We start from the raw sequence: 20,306 nt of genomic DNA on the forward strand, positions 1-20,306 counted from the left end.
TTTAAATAAAATTGTAATCCACAATTCAGGCGGTAAAATGAAACAATAAGAAGAAAATGCAGTGCTTTATCGGGAGGAACCTACAAGCACGGGTCATTTCTTCTGTGACCTGAGGTTCTGCGGGACTACTTTTTCCGTAACACCTATCCGGTGCCAACGTCGCCGAACTTCCGTCCCGTTTCCGCGGAGCGGCGCGTGAGACTTTGTGGTAAGTGTCGGCTCTTGTTACTTCTTTCGTCCTCTGGTTTCGTTTTGTGTGACCGGGTCACCTGGCTTCTTGACTCAGAATCGCGAAGTGCACTTAATTAGGCCCCTGACTCCGAGCCGGCCGAGTTTGTGAGTTTGTGGGCTGGTGTCTCAGGAGGCCTAGCCCTGAGAACCCGTCACCAGGGATACCGTGATCGGGCATCCTGGGGCCCACGAAGTAACTTTCTTTCTCCCTTTAACTGTAGAGCTTGAGGACCAAAGACCTTATTCTCACTCGATCTGGTTCTATCCTCCTCTCTACGCGCCTTCCGGTAAGTCCCTCAGCGTCCTCCTGGCTCTATTTAAATGCAGATTGTATTTTGTTAAATAAAACTTGTAAGCATCGCGTATGTACTAGGGATGTAGGACTCAAGTCTTGTGGTTATGACAGCCCTTATTCAGGCACACAAAGTCACACACAAGGCACCCAGTGTATAATCACAGAACACAGGAAAATCATTTGGCAAAGTACTGTGGGTAGTTTTCTCTGGTTTGAGGGTCAAAAAGAAGCCGGTGTGGCGGGATCAGTCCTTGGGAGTTGGGGTGGTGTTAAACAACCCGAAGGGTTGCCACGGGTTATTCTTGCAGAGTTTTCGGAGCATAGTTACGATTTTATGTTGCCTAAAGCCACTGGAGAAGCCGGAGAGAGCCGCACTGAGGAGCCTCCCTCTCTGGGCTTGGGAGGTGGTGAATAGGGTGAGGAGGTGCCTGTGTATTGCAGGACAGTGAAGAATGTATCCCAATTGTATGTTTCAGATGTTGTTGGCTGTGAACTACAGTCTTAAAGACTTTCACAACGCGACCATGTGCGCATGTAAACACAAGATTCCAAGGAATCATACCCATCCTTATTACTAGTGGCATTCTGATAGTTTAAAAATTCTGCTTTTGACCTGGTGTTAGTGGTGCACGCCTTTAATCCCAGCACTCGGGAGGCAGAGGCAGGCGGATCTCTGTGAATTTGAGGCCAGCCTGGTCTACAGAGCTAGTTCCAGGACAGGCTCCAAAACTACAGAGAAACCCTGTCTTGAAAAAAAAATGTGTTTTTGGTGCTGGAGAGATGACTCGGTGGTTAAGAGACTTGCCTGCTCTTCCAGAGGACCTAGGCTTGGTTCCTGCCACCTCATGGTGCTCACAACCATCTCCAACTCCAGCTTCAGGGACTTCAACGCGCTCTTGTAGCCTCTGTATGACTTTATTATTTAAGATTAGCTGTATGTCTAAAACTGATTTCTTAACTCAAGTTATGTCATGCAGTTTGAAAAAAGTGCTGATTTAGTCATTTCTCATGTTTTTGAGGTAAAGACAAAGTGTGCTCCTAACATTTTTTTGTAAAAAGGATTTCTTTCATGTTTTGTTTTAAAGAATAAACAGAATTAAGCACTTGATTTTTCTGTTTGTGAATTCTGAGGTCATATTGTATATCTCTGTGTAAAATGAAGATGCCTGGTAGTCTGGAGTCTTACTCTTCAGATATTTCTGTTGGGGTCCAGTAAAGACCCTTCGTAGTGCAGATAATCTGAGCGTTTGCCAGTTGAGTTAGTAATTTAGGAGTAGAAGTTGAAGTAGTTGATTGCATAAAATTGGTTCATGTTGAAACCATTCTTATACCTCAGAGGCAGTGTCTGCTATGGAGTTTTGTTTTTAATATTGTGTGTATGTAAGTGCATGATGAGGCATTATGTGATATGATCAGCATGTGCAGGTTAGACAACTTAGTGGGTTCTCTTTTCTCCTTCCAGTTTTATGTGGGTTCTGGCCACGAAAGTGAGGTTGTCAGGGATACAAGGCAAGTGCCTTTACTCATCAAGCCATTCGCCAGCACTCTGCCCCTCACTTTGTTTTTTATCAAAGTGTCTTTATAGGGAATTTAAATGTGGGCAAAATAAAGAATCTCAGGTTCTCCTCAAATACTTACTGTCAGCCTGCCATGTCAATCTCTTCTGGATGAATTGTGGCTCTTTGGGAAGTTGTTTGTTCCTGGACTTTAGGTGTTTTTGTTTTGCGCTTGTTTGTAATCAGACAGTGTCTTGTGTATGTGTTCTAGGCTGGCCTCAAATTCATTATGTAGCTGAGAACAGCGTTAAACTTCTGATCCTCCTGCGTCTACCTCCCATAGATGTTTTTTTGTGGTTCTAAATCTCCTTTGTGTACTTGCTGCCTTTTGTTTTTACTTATTATTTCTGAGGTAGTCTCTAGCAATCAAGGATGACCTTGAACTTCTGATTCTTCTGCTTCCATCCCCCAAGGGTTGGGAACAGAGGTGTGTACCACTGTACCCTGCTGGATTGTTTTTAAACAAGGGGACTATCCTTTATTTTCCCTCATTTCAGCTAGGTTTTTGATGAGTTTGGAAAACTCTCCACTCCTCAAACCTTCTGTTAATTTAAGATGCTCAAGGGAAATTAGATAACAGATCTGATTTGGTCATCCTTGACAGATCTCATGGTAATCTGTGGTAGCAGGTTTTAGGTGGAATTGTAGCTTAAAATGATTTTAGCTTAGTTCTGGTTTAAAATGGGCCATGTGTGTGTTTGCACCCTTACCCTCTGATCTGAGAAAGACTTGAGTGCAGATTCTAAGAGTGTGCAGTGGACACAGATCTGCAGTGTCAGCAGTTTTTCGTTTGGGCACTGTGTGACTTTGAGCATTATCACCTCTCTGTAAGTGGTGCCTCTGTAGTGGTGGAATGAAGACTCTTGCTTCTTAAATAAAAATCCCCAAATCTCTTTGATCCTGATTTTCCTAGAGAGATGCATGTTTAGACAGATGTTAGACAGATGCAGGGTTGCCATGAGGGTTAGGGAGTTAATTCTGTCAGGATGGAATTCAATATGTGACATCTAGAGAATGTACTAGAAATAAGTAGCCTTTTCCCATATTTGGTCAACTTGTTCTCTTTTCTCTCTGCTGTTCTAGAAGACAAGAGAGTACTGCTTTTTGTTGCCCACCACTGGCCCCATGGCGTCCGTGCAGATGGATCCTGAGTTAGCCAAGCAACTCTTCTTTGAAGGAGCCACTGTGGTCATTCTGAACATGCCCAAGGGAACAGAGTTTGGCATTGACTACAACTCCTGGGAGGTGGGGCCCAAGTTCCGGGGTGTGAAGATGATCCCTCCTGGCATCCACTTCCTTCACTACAGTTCTGTGGACAAGGCCAATCCCAGGGAGGTGGGCCCTCGGATGGGCTTCTTTCTTAGCCTGAAGCAGCGGGGGCTGACAGTTCTTCGTTGGAATGCTGTTCAGGAAGAGGTAGACTTGTCTCCAGCTCCAGAGGCTGAAGTAGAAGCTATGAGAGCCAATCTCCCTGAGCTAGACCAGTTTCTGGGACCTTACCCATATGCTACACTCAAGAAATGGATCTCACTCACCAACTTCATCAATGAGGCTACCGTGGAGAAGCTGCAACCCGAGAGCCGGCAGATCTGTGCCTTCTCAGACGTGTTGCCTGTGCTTTCCATGAAGCACACCAAGGACAGGGTGGAGCAGAATCTACCCCTCTGTGGTACTGAGTGCAAAAGCTACCAGGAGGGCTTAGCCCGGCTGCCTGAGATGAAGCCCAGGGCTGGGACAGAGATCCGCTTCTCGGAGTTGCCCACTCAGATGTTCCCAGCGGGTGCCACACCAGCAGAGATCACCAGGCACAGCATGGACTTGAGCTATGCCCTTGAGACTGTACTCAGCAAGCAGTTCCCTTGCAACCCCCAGGATGTACTTGGTAAGAAGGAGGGGCTTTTGGGGGAGGATGCTGGTGGCCGTATTTTAGAATAGAGGGCTCATCTTTGGTTATCTTTTCTCTTTTTCCCGTGTATTTCTTTATATTTCACTTGTCTATTTTATTTTATTTTCGAGGCAGGGTTTCATGGTAGCTTTGGAATCTGTCCTGGAACTCACTCTCTAGACTAGGCTAGCCTCAAACTCACAGAGATCTGCCTGCCTCTGCCTTTGCCTACTGAGTGTTGGGATTAAAGGTGTGTGCCACCACCGCCCAGCTATTATATTTCAGTCTTTTAAGCTTCTAGGAGTAGGTGTGATTTTTATAGAAACAAGATTAAAGAGTAGTGTTTTACGGTGTGCTGTTAAGTGTTTCCATGTCACTGCTCACCTGTTCAGTGTCCAGAGCTACAGAGCCAGTTCTCAGCGGTCACTCCTTAGGATGCTCCTCTTTTTCTGTTACAATTAAGCCTAATAAGCAAGCTTAGGGTCGGACTGTGTGTGTTGCCAGATTTTGCCTCCTCAGCAGGTGATAGGAAGTTGTTCATTGCTTTTGACAGCACTCAGAATGGTTTCTTGGTGAAGGCCTCTTAAATTCAGTGGTTGAAAAGTGGCATCTCATTTCTATTTCTTGAATACCAATGACAACAAGCATTTGTCTTGCTGTTTGCATGTGTTCATACATGTGCCACATACGGAGGCCAAAGGTCAGCCCCTTGGGCATGGTTCCTTAAGCACTACTAACCTTTTTCTTTTGAGACAGGTTCTCTTATTGACCTAGAACTCACCAGGTAGACTAGGCTAGCTGGCCAGGAGACCCCAGCCATCTGCCTGTCTCTGCTTTCCCAGGGCTAGGATTGTGAGCACTTGCACCACACTCCAGGTTTTTAATTTGGGTTCTGGGACCTGACCCTGGCCCGTGTGCTTGCAGGACAAGTACTTTACTGACCGAGTAGCTCCCCAACCCTGTTACACCTTTAACTCTGTCCTTATCTTCTTATAAATTATTCAGGGCATTTATATAATTTCCTGTTGGTGGAGATTGGTGAGAAGTTTGCTTATAGACTTTTTTATATCTTTAGCTGAGCTGATGATACAACAGACATTTTAATGGATACATCTTAATGCATGACGTAGTAATATAAATTTAATTAGTGTAATTAATATAAATTTCTCTGTGTAACAGCCCTAGCTTAGCTGTCCTGCAACTCACTCTATAGACCTGGCTGGCCTTGAGCTCAGAGAGATCTGCTTGCCTCTGCCTCCCGAGTGCTGAGATTAAAGGTGTGTGCCACCATGCCCAACTGATTCATTCTTTTTCTGGCCCATATATACATAGCTTAAATTTATGGCTACCTTTGAAGCCAGGGAGAATGTGTCTGGTGAGTCGATGTGTGTTCATTTATTTAGAGCCAAGGTCTTGCTTTGTAACCCTGCATGGCCTGGGACTTTTGTGGCAGTGGCTCCCTTCCCCCACCTCCCAAGTGCTGAGATTACACATTGCGTCACTGCATCTAGCTCAGGTATAGTTTATCTAGCAGGCAAACCCCCTGTTGCTTGCACACATGTTCAGTGGCTTCTGGATTGTCAGGTCTTTGCTGGAAACAGGAATCAATTGGAGATTCGAATAGGAACTGGCATTTTGAGTACTACTTTATGTCCCATGTTATTCTTTTTTATATATACCATATTATTGTAAGTGTTTAACCGGCACTGTAGTAAGCAATTTACTCTTCATTATAACTCTCAAATGAGGAAATGGAGGTGTAAGTAGACTGTGAAATCTGCCTTAGGTCACACTACTTCTAAGTAGTAGAGCTAGGATTTGAATACAGGCACTTTGGCTCCAAAGCCTATGCTCTTAGCCATTAGGCTGCTCAGAGATGAAATCAGAGCCCTGTGATTAAATAAACAAAACTAAGCTGACTGGTAATAAGTATAGGAATTCCCTACTGTGGGAAGTGTTCTTACCAGCATCAAATCTGTTATAGCTTTCCATCATCCAAAACATTAATTATATGATCTTTGGCATGCCCTTGGCCTCATCTTAAAATGAGGGAAATACTGCCTTCTCTGATGACCTAGAGAAATTGGACTGAGGACTGAGCGTGGTGTGTGATGCAGCTTTTCACCAGCCCTAGAGTGGGTCATGTCACCTGGAAGCTTAGAATACTAGCTACTAAGAGGTGACCATTTCAATGACATGGCAATGTTAGGAGCTGGTTGTAAAATACTATGCTTTGATCTTGTTCTTAGAAATTCTGGAGTCCATCATCTCTACTTAACCAAAATCTCTGAGTTGACAAGTGGACAGCTTTACCTACTTTCTTTTTGTAAATCTTAGGATTTATATTATTATAAAGATTATATTGCTGGGCGTTGGTGGCGCATGCCTTTAATCCCAGCACTCGGGAGGCAGAGGCAGGCGGATCTCTGTGAGTTCGAGGCCAGCCTGGTCTACAAAGTGAGTTCCAGGACAGTCTCCAAAGCTACAGAGAAACCCTGTCTCGAAAAACAAAAACAAACAAACAAAAAAGATTATATTATCTTTAGTTATGCCTCTCTGTCTCTCTATGTGTGTTTGTCTGTCTGTCTGTGTGTATGTGTGTGTGGTATATATATGTGGCTATGTGTACGAGTGCAGGTGCACACAAAAGACCAGACGAGGATGTCAGATCTCCCGCAGCTGGAGTCAACAGGTAGTTTTAAGATGCCTGTAGTGGGTGCTAGGAACTGAACTTGGGTCCTCTAGAAGAGTAGCAAATACTCTTAACCCTGAGCCACCTCTCTAGCTCTGGGCAGCTTTGCTTTTAATGAGATCTATTAGTAATTCTGATGGGTAGGTTTAGGTTTCACCTCCTAAAATACCAGGCATGTAGTAGTACTACTGCTTCTCTTGTGACCCTTTTTTTTTTTTAATAAATACCTAGCCACAGTTTGGCTTTCCATGGTTTGAAGTTTTAGCAGTTTAGCAAATGTTTTCTGAGTGCTTGTTGGATGCAGAATCCCATCCTAAGTTCTGTTGGAATGACAAGGGTACAAGGCTCCTTGTTGCTAAGGTCTAGTGTAAATGATGGCATTATAAATCATGTAGGGAAGTGTCAGCTGGTATGCCTTGCTGTGAGGATTTCAGTTCTTCTGTGTATCTTAGGTGAACTCCAGTTTGCCTTTGTGTGCTTCCTGCTGGGCAATGTGTACGAGGCATTTGAGCACTGGAAGCGGCTCTTGAACCTCCTGTGTCGGTCGGAAGCAGCCATGGTAAAGCACCATACCCTGTATGTCAGCCTCATCTCCATCCTGTACCACCAGCTTGGCGAGATCCCTGCTGACTTCTTTGTGGACATTGTCTCCCAGGACAACTTCCTCACCAGTACCTTACAGGTGAGCAGACTGTGGGCTGACACACATGTGGGTCAGCAGGATGGCATCCGTGTGAGAGCACCCTCAGGAGGGTCACTTTTTTCTTTCTTGCTGTTTTTCCATGACTCTATTTCTTGAGTGAGTGTACTTCCTAACCTTGAGATGTTTCCTGGTTCACTATCTTCTACTGTGTTGTAAGCGCCTCTGTGCCAGAGATCCTCTCTCTGACCTAGCACTGGGTACTTAGGATTTGAATCCTTTCCACCACTTAGGGCTACCTAACTAACTGTATTTTCAGTTTTTTATTGCTATCAGGAAATACCTGAGGTAGTCTATTTTGAAATAAATGGGCTTATTAATTAATTAATTTGTTTGTTTGTTTTGGGTTTTTTGAGACAGGGTTTCTCTGTGGCTTTGGAGGCTGTTCTAGAACTAGCTGTTGTAGATCAGGCTAGTCTTGAACTCACAGAGATCCACCTGCCTCTGCCTCCCGAGTGCTGGGATTAAAAGCGTGTGCCACCACTGCCCAGCATTAATTTATTTTTTATTTCTTAAATTTAGTGTGTACCATGGGATGCTTGTATAGGTCAGAGCACAGTTGTGGGAGTCAGGTGAGTTCTTAGGACTGAACTCAGGTCATCATGCTTGCAGCCCCAGCAGAGGTTTATTTAGCTCATGGTTTTGGAGGCTTAGAGCTCAAGACCTGGTGGCCCTACTGGTGACAACCTCTTTGAAGAACCCCACTATTGGTACATTAATCCATTCCAAGAGCACTATCCTAGGTGAGCTAAGAACCTCTCACCAGGCCCCGCCTGTTAGCATCACCAAACACGTGTAGCTTCCAAAGCATGAACCATGGGGATAGATAAACCGCAGCTAGCCCAGAGCACCTGTGCAGACAGCTCTGGGTCTCGCTGAAGCTGTAAATTGCTGCAACCTAGTGAGGCAGTTTTGAAGTTCGTTATTCCCAAAGAATCATCTGTATCTCCTTAGATCTCATTTAAGCATTAAAGTAACTTTGATTTCCTGTTCAAACAAAATGTGCCAGTTTCTGTAGAGATTCTCTGACAGAAAAAGTGAAATTTGCTTTTAACTTGGCAATTAAATTTTCATTATGGGTGATAATTAGGGAAGGAGCTTCAAACAACTTAGAATCTTCATCCTGTGCTATTTCCTCCCCTGGCAAACAGATTAGTTTCCTTTGTGTACTTGGGACAGCCTCTCACTCACATTTGTAACTTTCTCAAGTATAGCAGAGGTAGAAGCAGCTGGTTGTCCATTTCCATAGTTTCTGTACCGCCAGGGCTTTCTTCTCCCTGTGTGTGATGCCCCATAAGGCCTGGCCCATGCAAATGTTCCTCATTTACCTCATCCCCAGCCACAGAAGAAACTAATATTTGTTAATGCCTGTTGGGTACACACCGTATTAGCTGTGTTATATATGTCTAAGATACTTTTTCTGTTGCTGTGATAAAACAACCCAACAAAAGTAACTTACAGGAGAATAGTGTTTCATAGTGGTGGGGCAGTGACAGCAGCAGGAGTTTGAGGCAGCTGGTCACATTGCACCCACGGTTCAGAATCAGAGAGCAGTGAAGGCCCGTGTTTAACTCACTAGCTTCTCCTCATATATTCCAGAATCCTAGCCTAGAGACTGGTGGGTGGATCTGTACGCCTCAGTTAATCTAGTCAACCAAGTCCCTACAGACATGACCAGAGACCCTTCTAGCTGATTCCCAATCCATTTTATCATTGGCAGTTGAGGTGAACCATCACATGGGCTTCCTGGAACCCTGTTGGACAGAACAAATCATTTTCATTTTTCAAATAAAAAAATTAGAAAGGTTAAACTATTGACTTAACTTCACACTAGAAAGTGGAAGTCAGGATTTGCATAGAAGCTTGGAACTTGTTTTGGCACTTGTACTTTTTTTGCCCTGTAATGTGTATTCTTCCTGCCAGCCTGGTCCAGAGTTGCACCAGTCCCAAATGAACATGCAGGACGCTGTATTAATTATAAAGCTGCTGGCTGTTTGCTATGATTTCTTAATGGCTAGCTCTTACTTAATTATTAACCCATAATTACTAATATATATTTTTATAAGGTCTTATCTTACGGAGGACACAGCCTCGTGCATCCTCTCTTCCCGGGATCACATGGCGAATCTCTCCCCTTGACTACATTTCCCAATCCTCCTCAACTCCTAGTCCCACCTATCTTGCTTCCCTATTGGCCAACAGTGCTTTATTTATCAACCAATAAGACAACAAATACAACAAAAGGACTTCCCCTGTCATTTCCCAAGGTAGGGAATTCAGCATAGATCTCCACCCCCTGCACACCCCCAATTCTGTTGCTGTTGTTTCTCAGAGGCAGAGAACTCTTTTCCATGGTATTGGGAGTCTCTGTAATGAGGCAGCGGGCAGTTGCCTGGAATTCTGGCATTTGGAGGACTTGTGGAGACTGTGGTGATGTGTCTGTCAAGTGATGGCTGAGCCTGGCATGTTCTACCTCAGGAGAGTTAAAGTGCCCTTCTCGTTCCTTATAGAGCAGAGAAGTGGACCCTCCTCACAAAGTCACTGGGCTGCCAGGCAGTGTGAGGAGTCATCAACTGCTAACTGGCCTCCCTTGGTGGCGGCTGCCATGGGGAACAGTGCAGTCTAGGAAATCATGGTGTGAGTGGATGCTGTCACACAAGCTCAGGAAGGCCATGGTGTTTCTGGCTTGTGTTGCAACAGGAATCTCAAACTACCAAGGACCCAGCTGGGTTGCCTGATGCCTATATGGGTTGTGCATTGCTGATGGTTTCAAATTTTCTCTGGACAAGACATTTGATGTTATGTGGTTTGTTTATTGTTGTTGTTTTTAGACAAGCTTTCTAGGTCCAGCTGGCTTCAAACTCCCATTGTAGCCAAGTATAAGCTTGAATTTCAGATCCTTTGTTATCCGATTCCCAAATCCAGGGATACAGGCATGTGCCAAACACACCCAGTTTAAGTGGCACTGAGGATAAAACCCAGGGTCTCACACTCCACTGCCTGATCTATACCAGCTAATGTCATTGTTTGAAAGTGTTCAGGACATGCATGCATACATACGCCTTTAAAACAGTATACCAGTAAATGTTTTTGAGCATCCTTTACATACATTGTTCCCCTACAGTTGTTGAGGAATAAGGACTAAGCTGAGAGGTGGGGGTGGCCCACGCAATTAATCCCAGCACTCGAGGCAAAGGTAGGCGGATCTCTGTGAGTTCAAGGCCATCCTGGTCTACAAGGCTACACAGAGTTCCTGTCTCAAAAAAAAAAAAAAAAAAAAAAAAAAAAAAAAGACTTAGCTAGGGCTCCTGTCCTAAAGGATTCATTGATTTAGGAGTTACTGACTGAGCACCTGCTGTATACAAGATTTTGTTCTAGAAGTGAGAATATTACCGAAGAAGAGTGTACCTTGTCCTAAGTCCTGGCTTTTGGTCTGTCGTAGACTACATCAGGGTTTGTCAGCCTCCATGCTTACCTTGTTAAACCATCTGCTTCCCACACTGCTGCCTCTGTTGCTCTGATCCTGTTTCTCTGTGGCTCCCCTACTGCCTAGGAAATTTAAATGTGACAGCTTTGGCGCTGAGGCTCAGTGTTCCTTGGCTCTGACTGCTGTTTCCTCCTATCAGGGTGGTGTCGGTGGTCTAGTGGTTTGCTCACAGCAAGTTCCCAGACAGGCCATGCTGTTTCGTTCTTTTTTTTCTCTTGAGATGGGATCTTGCCTTGTTTCTGAGGCCAGCTTTGAACTCCTGGGCACAAGTGATTCTAGCAGTGCAAACAACTGGAACTATACATATGCACACTGTGCCAAGACTTCCTGTGTTTTAGTTGTGAAAGCACATCGTTTGAGTTTAGTTTCCTCTCAGCACATTTGAAAATGTTCAATGCAGCACTAACAGTAAGCCTGTTTTTCAGATTGCTCTCTGGAACCTCATGTAATGGAAACATTATACCCAGGTTTCATGCCTTCTGGGCTGAACCTGATTCTCCACAGCCTGTGATATCCTTGCCCATACCCCCTCTCTGTGAGCCCGTCCCTTATCTCTGCTCCCTTCTAGTATCTTAGCCTGCTCTGTGCTTGCCACCAGCATGCTGCAAGGGTTACGCTTCTTGAAAGTACAGCATTCCCCACAGAGCCATAAGCCTGCATTGTCTTCTTCGTTGGTTATTTTCAACACCTAGTCAACACCTAACATTTGACCTGTGGTACTGCTTGTTTTTACATGTAAGTCATTGATGGTTCCTTTGGCAGTGTAAACATATGCATGAACGATTAAGTCTAACAAAGGGCATTCGATGCATCAAAGAGGAGATGGTGGATTCTGCCTGGGGGAGTTAATATTTGAGGGGCTTTAGGATTTCTGGAATAGCTTTATGTGAGGATCATTGGTATTTTGTTTTTTTGGGGGGCGGTTTTGTTGTTGTCTTTTTGTTTTTTTGAGACAGGGTTTTTCTGTGTAGCTTTAGAGCCTGTCCTGGAACTCAATCTGTAGACCAGGCGGGCCTCGAACTCTGCCTCCCGAGTGCTGGGATTAAAGGCGTGCACCATTACTGCCAGGGTGACATTGATATTTCAAAAGACACAGTGTGGCCTAGGATATTATAAAACTGTTTTTTTTTTTCTAATGTCTTGGCAATGAGAATCCTATTCCCCACAAGAAGCGTTCACTTGGGGTGTTTGTGACTGAGTGAATCAGACCTTCAGCTTGCTGAGGAGCATAAATGTCTACTGTCCTTGGAGAGGGACGAGTGGTGTGTGTGTGTGTGTGTGTAGAGAGAGAGAGAGAGAGAGAGAGAGAGAGAGAGAGAGAGAGAGAGAGAGAGAGAGAGAGAGAGAGAGAGAGAGAGCTTAAAGGCATTAAAGACAGCCATATTAGCTTGCATAAAATCAGTCCTATATGATCTCAGCCATGGATTTTTTTTCTCCAAATTTCCCAAGTGAGATACTTAAATAAATGCCACTGTCTTTTACAAATCCCTTGGATTTAGCTTGAATAAAAATGATTTGTTTTACAAAAAAGGTTTTTTTCTTTCATTTAAAGTAACTTAACTCACCGTAATTTGTTTAAAGTCAATGAAAAGATAATCTGGAATTAGTAGTGTGTTGGAAAGAGTTATGCACAAGAATTCTAACTGCCGATTGCATAGTATTTAGGCATATAGTCACATAACCCATGGTGTTTGGAGATCTTTTTTTTTTTTATAGCTGTAGATGCATTCCAAGCAAGCCTCATGCCTTATTACTATTCTGGGTGTTATCTCTAACAATTATATCTCTAGGATTTTTTTGTTTGTTTTCTTATTTTTGAGATAGGTGAGGTCTTACATATCTCATGCTAGCCTCAAACTCACTATGTAGACGTACATGATCTTTAGCTTCTAATCCTTCTGCCTCTACCTCCCAAGTGCTAGATGTAGTGGCATGTGCTACCATGTTCAGGTAATGTGGTGCTGGGGATGGAGTCTAGGACTTTGTACTTGTGAGGGATGTACTCTACCAACTGAGCTATAATGTTTTTATAATAATGTCTATAATGTTTTTATCATAAACTTCTTAAAAAATTTATGTGTATGGCTGTTTTGTATGGATGCATGTTTCTGTACCACTTGCATGTCTACTGCCCATGGAGACCAGAAGATGTCAGATTCTTTGGAACTGAGTTTCGTAATCAAACCCAGATCCTCTGGCAGAGCAGCCAGTAGTCTTAACCAATGAGGCATCTTTCGAACTTCGTATCAGAAACATTTCTAATAGATAAGTTTATGTACCTCCTCCTGCCTTTGGTTGTGGCTTTTGTATGCGTTGTCTCATTTAGCCCTCAACACAATGGAAGAAGTTGGGTATACCATCCCACCATACCAGCCATGTGTTTTTGTCCACACTCACAGAGCAAGGGATGGCTGGGCTGAGATTTAGATTTAAAGCCCATTGCAGGGCTATATACATAGTTCCTATATATAATTATACTCCACATGAAACAGCCCAAATTTTCTGAACTTACCTCAGAAGACATGATTCCAGCCTGGAAGATAAGCTCAGCAGGCTAAGGTGTCTGCCACTAAGCCTGTTGACTTAAGTTTGATCTCAGGACCCCACATATAAAGAGAAAACTGACTCCTACAAGTTGTCTTCTTGTATGCTTGTCTCTCCATATGCTTGCTATGTACATGTGTAAATCAAATAAATGTAACTTAGAGAAAAAATTTAAAGACACGAGGCCAGGTACAGGTATGTTGATGCACGCCTTTAATCCCAGGTAGGGGATCTCTATGAGTTCAAGGTCAGCCTGGTCTATAGAGTGAGTTCCAGGACAGCCAGGCCTGCACATCTTGAAAAAAGAAAACAAAACAAAAACAAATACAAACCACGTTCCTGGACAGCCAGGACTACAGAGAGAGCCTGCCCTTGGAGATACGATTCATGGTGCTTTTGCTCGCTCATCACTTCAGGGTGTGGTCTTGCTTGTAAAACAGCTTCAGTTATAGTGATAACAGTGTCCTGGCTGGTTTCAGTCACTTGAGGGCTTTGGTTTTTTTGTTTGTTTGTTTAAATTAGAAACTTGCTTGCTTCACATGTCAATCCCAGCTCCCTCTCCCACCCCTCCTCCCTTGTGAGGACTTTTGTTTTTTAGGTAAGGTTTTGATTGTTGTTTTTTGCCTAGCCAAAAAATTTAGAATAAGACAGGCTCAGCTGTCCTCTGTGATACTTTACTCTCTTGGCGTGGCATGACTGCATGTACTGCAGTTTTTAAAAGCTTTCATATTTATGACGAGATTTTTTGTTTTATTTTTTTAATTTCATTTTTAATAGACTTAGTGATTAAAGTGTTGGTACATTTTTTCTGTATTTGAATAAAAACATGTAGTGGCTGTGATTTATTTTTACTTTATTTGGGTTTTGGGAGTGTTGTTATTGTTTTGAGACAGGGTCTCAACTATGTTAGCCTAGGCTGACCTGAACTTACTCTATAGATCAGGCTAGTCTTGAACTACATATCCGCCTGCCTCTGCTTCCCTAGTACTGGGATTAAATTCATGCACTACTACCTCACCTGGCCCATGGGTTTTGTTTTGTTTTAGATAAATGCATTTATTTGCAACATGTGATTATCCTGTTTTAAAAGTCTTTTTTTTTAAAGTCCAAGTTTAGAGCTGGGCGGTGATGGCACATGCATTTAATCCCAGCACTCAGGAGGCAGAGGCAAGCAGGTCTCTGTGAGTTCAAGGCCAGCCTGGTCTACAAACTTAAGAGAGAAACCCTGTTTCAAGAAGTCAAAAAATAAAATAAATCCAAAATTAAGATAGTTCATTTTTCCATGGTGTTAGAAATCTTTACTTTATGTTGCCTTAGGGACTAAAGTAACTAGATGATCACTAAGTTTTTTTTTTAAAGAAAACATAGAATTAATGTGAAAATAAAAGAACCAGGATAAATTACTGCCTGAATAAATGTACCCCTAGCCCCGGCAGGAGGGAGGGTCATTGAAAATTTAAACCATGACCTCACCTATGCTATTAAGCACTGTGTCACTAAGCTATAGCCCTAGTTCTGACTAAGTACTTTTTAGACATCTTTTCTGAATTGTTTTTGAAATATTAAGCAGGGCATGGTATACATACCTGCAGTCCCAGCATTTGGGAGCAAAGCTAAGACAGAATTGAGACAGGATCACATAGTAAATTTAAGGCCTCTCTAAACTGTAGTGAGACAGTGACTCAAGAAAAACCAAATTAATTATTAAGTTTGTAAAACTATAAAGAAAATAGATGGTAGGGGCAAGGAGTGGGGCGAGGGGAGGGAAGAGGAGGGTTTAACAATCCAAGGACAACACCGGAGCATTTCTAAGGGTGACCAACCTGTTGTGAAACGTAAATGTGATACCTCAGCAATCCACAGAGGGTTCCTGGCTGAGAACTAGATTTCTGAAGAAAACCCTGGACCTACGTTTAAGCATTCCCTGGCTGCATGGCTGTGGGTGTTTACCCAAGTGAGTCAGACAGTGCAGTAGGAGCGTTTAATTGTATGCAAAGTGCACATACTTCAGAAAAGTTGGCTTTTAAAAGTGAAAGTCATGTGACAGTTACAGAAGCACCCCACAGGGTGGGGCCAAGAGTTCATTATCAAGGATGCATTTACTCTGTCTAGACTAAAGGAGGCTATAGTGGAGAAATGGTAAGATTGACCATCCCTGCTTGGCCAGAACATGCTGAGCATGGTGTGGTGACCCAGCGTCCTCATCTTACAATGGGATTACTAATTTCCTGCCCTCTAATCTGCTGGGCTTGTAGTAAAGATTTAAATGACAAGTTAAAGGACAAAACACTTTTCAAATTAGAAGCTTAAAAAAAGAAAGAAAGAAAAAAAAGACCAAAGGCTTTGCCTGTACCCACTCTAGTTGCTTTCTCTCTCAGGAATATTTAGAAGGTAGGTGGGGAAGGTGGGTGATGACTGAGCGCAGCTTGGTCCAGCCTCTCACTTCCGGCTATTGCCAAGTGGAACTCAAATCTATGTGTTGTACTTACTGATTGGTGAGCACCCTGTGGGCCCTAACTCTGTGCCAGGCCGAGTGGTGTGCTGTGTTGACACAGTGTAATTAGGATGTGTTCCCTACTCTTTAAGGCATGGGCCACTGTGATATAAGGTAACATAAGAGGGCCATGAGGGAAGTCAGGCCCAACGGTAAAGGAACAGCATTCAGAGCAGTTCAGTTTAGCTTGGGCCTTTGCAAGAGTCAGAGAAGCCAGCAGCATTCTGGGGCCTCGTATGCAGCTCATCTCTAGAATAAGCCTTTTCTCCAGCACCGTCACATAATGAACAATTATTTGGTGCTAGGGACTGTGCAAAAGATCCAAAAATAAATTTTCTTTGAACCTACAGTTGTCATCATTCTTCTGGGCATTAAATAAGTATTGTGTTAGAATATCAGAAGTGCAGTCTGTGTTAGAATACCAGAAGTGCAGTCCGTGTTAGAATACCAGAAGTGCAGAATGCAGGTATGAGAGTGTCACTGTTTTGAATTGCTTCATTCTTGGATGAGATGAGCAGTAAACAGCCTGTCATCTCAGTGAGATTGAGGTGACAAAGAGGTAGCCTGGGCTCCGGGAAGGGCAGAGGTGCTTTTACTACCAAGACCACACAGCCCCTCCAGGGAGTTATGCTCCCCACTCGTGTATCCCATTCAGTCAGTTCCCTGGTTAAGCCAAATTCTGTAACGCTTGCCACCTGGCCATCTCCAGGCACTGCGTCTGCTGCCATTCCTGGGACCTGAAGAGAATGGCTTGAACAAAGGCCACTGAGGATGAACCTCACCTCTCTGCTAACAGATAGTGGAAGCTGATGTTGCCACTGGGAATCAGCTGCAGAGTGTAACTGTTGCCTTTGTCAGCTAGCTGCCTGGGACCCAGTGTCCTCCTTAGTGGTGTGTAGGCCAGCAACAACCAGAGCTGACTGGCTTGTGCCCTGTGGCCATGTCTGGGGTAGGCCTGTAGGCTAACAGGTGGCAGACAACAAATTTCGTATTCCCTTTTAGGTAACTGAACAGCTTTCTACCCCATAAAGTACACATCCTGAGCTGGGCGTGGTGGCACATGCCTTTAATTCCAGTACTTGGGAAGGAGGGGCAAGCTGATCTCTGAGCTCAAGCTAGGCAAGCTATGGCTACATAGTAAGACCTTATCTCAAAAAAAAAATTCATTAAAAAATGAATAATAAAACCACATTTTGGGCCGGGTGATGGTGGTGCATGCCTTTAATCCCAACACTTGGGAGGCAGAGGTAGGCTGATCTGAGTGAGTTCAAGGCCTCTAGATGTGTGCTACTACCACCCCGCTACTGTTTAGTTTTGAAAAGGAAGGAAATTATGACGAATGCTACAACATGGAGGAACCTTGAAGACATGCTAAGTGAAATAAGCCAGCCACAAAAGGACAGATGCTATATGCTTCCTCTTCCCTGAGGCTCCTAGCCTGGTCAGATTCATAAAGACAGAAAGTAGAAGACTGTTGCTAAAGGCCAGGGGAAGAGAATGATAGGGAATTGGTGTTTCATGGGTGAGTTTCTGTTGGAGAAGATGAGAAGTTTCTAAAGGTGAGTGTTGATGATGGTTGCGGGATGGGAATGCACTTATTGCCACTGGCTGATCACTTAAAAATAGTTTAAATGGTAGCCATCTATTTTACCACAATTTAAACAATGGTAATGCTTTTTTAAATAAGCATTAAAGACAGTTTTTAAGAGGAATAGAAGCCTCAAACTGGTATTCTATGGCCCACTTAGAAGATTAGAGCAGCAATTTAGCCTTGTTGGCTGAGGGCCTGGGACTTTATGGGATTCAAGGGCTTCTGTGTCTCCCCAAACTTGTTTATACCACCTGGTATAACTATTTTTTCTTCTGTCTTAGCCCAGGTGCCTTAGATCTTAACACAACCCCACCCCCAACTGATGAGGTAGTAGTGGTAATGCTGTTGGCCTTACTTTTATGGGGCATCTGTACACAGCATGGTAATTTTCCACTCCAGTCCCGTCCCAATGTCTTTTTTCTTGGTTTTTGGGGGGTGCATAGCAGGTGTCCTGGGACTGTGCCAGCAGCAGCTGACCTACTGCCCCAGAGAGCTGAACACTAGGTGGAAATTTCCACAACTTTCTTGGCCCCCTGTTCTCAGGAGTAACTTACCCTCTATTCTCTGTAGGTTTTCTTTTCTTCTGCCTGCAGTATTGCTGTGGATGCCACCCTCAGGAAGAAAGCAGAAAAGTTCCAAGCCCACCTGACTAAGAAGTTCCGGTGGGACTTTGCTTCAGAGCCAGAAGACTGTGCCCCAGTGGTGGTGGAGCTCCCTGAGGGCATCGAGACTGGCTAACTGCAAATCCTCAAGCCAGGGAGACCCCTTCCCACATGACTACTACCCGGTGTCTCTGCTCATCCGTCTTCCTGGGACCCTCCAGCATAGCGACCCAGGCAGGTCCTGTAAAGATGGAGCCAGGATCCCTCTTCACCAGTATATGCATCCCTTTGCTGCAAAAACAGATATCGTGACTCCCTTTAGCCTGGCCCGGGCACTTAATTTCAGAAAAAGGCCCTTGTAGAAGGTCCAGGTGAAACTTGCCCTGCAGCAGTCTAATTCCTTCTGACAGCGGAAAAAAATTTAAGTCTAAAAGACTATGCTTCGTCCCTAACTGGTTAAAAGAAGAAAGAAGAAACCTGTTCCATCCCAGGGTCTGAGGGTTAGTTGGTGAATTGTTAAGTTAAATGTAGGTTTGAAGTTGAATGTGGTTTATACAGAACTTCTGCCTGCTCCTTGTTTTTGGAAGGAGACCTGCCAGGAAATGGGCCACTGAGCTCTCAGAAGCCCAGCCTGGGGAAGGGCGACCAGGAAGATGGTGTGCTGAGCCTGACAAGTGGTCAACTTCAGCTTCAGCTTCCTCTCCCAAGGGCCCTTCTGCCTAGAGACCCCAGGGTTGATATCCAGAATTGGCCCTGTTCTTGGAGCTTCCGTTCTGAGGCCTCACACCATGACTTTTTCTGATGACGTGGAAATTCAACAACAAAAGGAAAGGTTCTTGTCAGTGCTTCTTAGTTCTGTTAAAGGTGGGGCCTGTGCTTCAGTGCCATGGAGGTGACTGGGTAGCTTACCCTCCCAGCCCTGCTGTGGGGGGGGGGTCATCAGCTGTCACATCCCTAGCATTAGGGAGTCTTGAGGGTGTACCCACTGTGCTGTGTGGACAGAATTCTGCCTCAGGAAGGGCTCCCAGGCCCTTCACACTGACCTCAGGTGGCATGCTGTGCTCTGGGATCCCAGAGCTGTCCTCTTCCATCCTCTTCCGAGGCTCAAGCTCCCAGCAGGTCTCTGAATGGGAGTCCTGCTGCTAAGACTTTCGGTTCCTCTTGTTTCCTTGGAGATGTTTTCCAAGAGCAGAATGTACATTAAAGTCTTTGAGTTGGGACTAATCCCCCTGTGTGAGTCTCTAACAGCTAATCTGCCCTGTTTCCAAAGTAGCCAAGCTGTTGGCCATAGACTACGTGTCTACCTGCAGAGCGCACCCAGGAGACCCAGCTCAGCCCAGCAGTCTCTGGTGAAGGCAGGCAGACAGCTTGGTCTCTGTTTCCAGTGAGACAGACACACCCTGTCACTCTCTATTAACCTGAACTTTCATCCTCCTTTTCCTCAAAGCCCACTCATCAGAACTACCTGGGGAATGTGTTCAAAGTGCAGATCCCAAGAAATGAAGTTCTGATGCTGCAACGTGGATGAACCCTGTGCCTAGGGCTGGGGAAATGGCCCAGTGTGTAAGTGCTTGCTGGACAAGCATGAGGACCTTCAGATGCCCAGAACTCCTGTAAAAAGCCAGGAGCAGTGCACAGCTGTCATTCCAGTGCTGGGGGTGGGGCGTGCTTTCTGAGCAGCCGGTTAAGCGAATTGGTAAGCCCCAGGGTCAGTGAGAGACCCTGTCTCAAAAATAAAGTGGAAAGTGATTGAAGAAGACACCCAGTATCAACCTCTGACCTCCACACACTTGCACACAAATGTACCTAACACATATACCACATATTTACAAACATGGAAATAACATGTGCTGAGGGAAGGAGACCTAATAACAAGCATTGGACATGGGCAATATCCAGAGTAGGAAAATCGGGAGAAACAAGAGGACCACCGGCAGTGTACACTTAGAAACAATGTTTGTGGTGTGATGCTTGTGAATGTACAAATTCCCATCTTACTCCACAGGCTTCAGGGGCTTGAGTTCTGAGGTACACTCAATTTTGAGTGACATTTTTAAGCAGTAACAGATCTCATACTTGATGCCCAGAGCACTTCTGGAACAAAATTTGTCTCACACTGTCATTGTGAAGGTAGCACCTTGAAGTTGGATCATTCCCCAAGTGTTCCTGTGTCTCCCCAGATGCCCCTCTTTATATACAAGAGTAGCTGCTGTTTGAAAGCGCTCTGTT

General features: G+C 44.4%; 1 protein-coding gene across 3 annotated transcripts; it reads left to right on the forward strand.

Annotated features, from left to right (window-relative positions):
- The first annotated feature begins 47 nt into the window (after positions 1–47).
- On the forward strand, positions 48–19,301 carry Aar2 (AAR2 splicing factor). Of its 3 annotated transcripts, none has more exons than XM_005084613.4 (5): positions 48–208; positions 453–518; positions 3,169–3,964; positions 7,112–7,341; positions 18,046–19,301. In XM_005084613.4, exons 3-5 carry the CDS (start codon positions 3,208–3,210, stop codon positions 18,211–18,213), a joined length of 1,155 nt encoding a protein of 384 aa, XP_005084670.1. In that variant the 5' UTR covers positions 48–208; positions 453–518; positions 3,169–3,207; the 3' UTR covers positions 18,214–19,301. The 3 variants fall into 3 exon arrangements, with proteins under 3 accessions (XP_005084670.1, XP_012979563.1, XP_021091300.1); XM_013124109.3 differs by having other exon boundaries at positions 49–208; positions 3,166–3,964; XM_021235641.2 differs by lacking the exon at positions 453–518 and having other exon boundaries at positions 128–208; positions 3,166–3,964.
- The last annotated feature ends 1,005 nt before the right edge of the window (positions 19,302–20,306 follow it).

The sequence above is a fragment of the Mesocricetus auratus genome, unplaced genomic scaffold (genome assembly GCF_017639785.1).
Source record: "Mesocricetus auratus isolate SY011 unplaced genomic scaffold, BCM_Maur_2.0 Super-Scaffold_100028, whole genome shotgun sequence".
NCBI classification, from domain to species: Eukaryota; Metazoa; Chordata; class Mammalia; order Rodentia; family Cricetidae; genus Mesocricetus; species Mesocricetus auratus.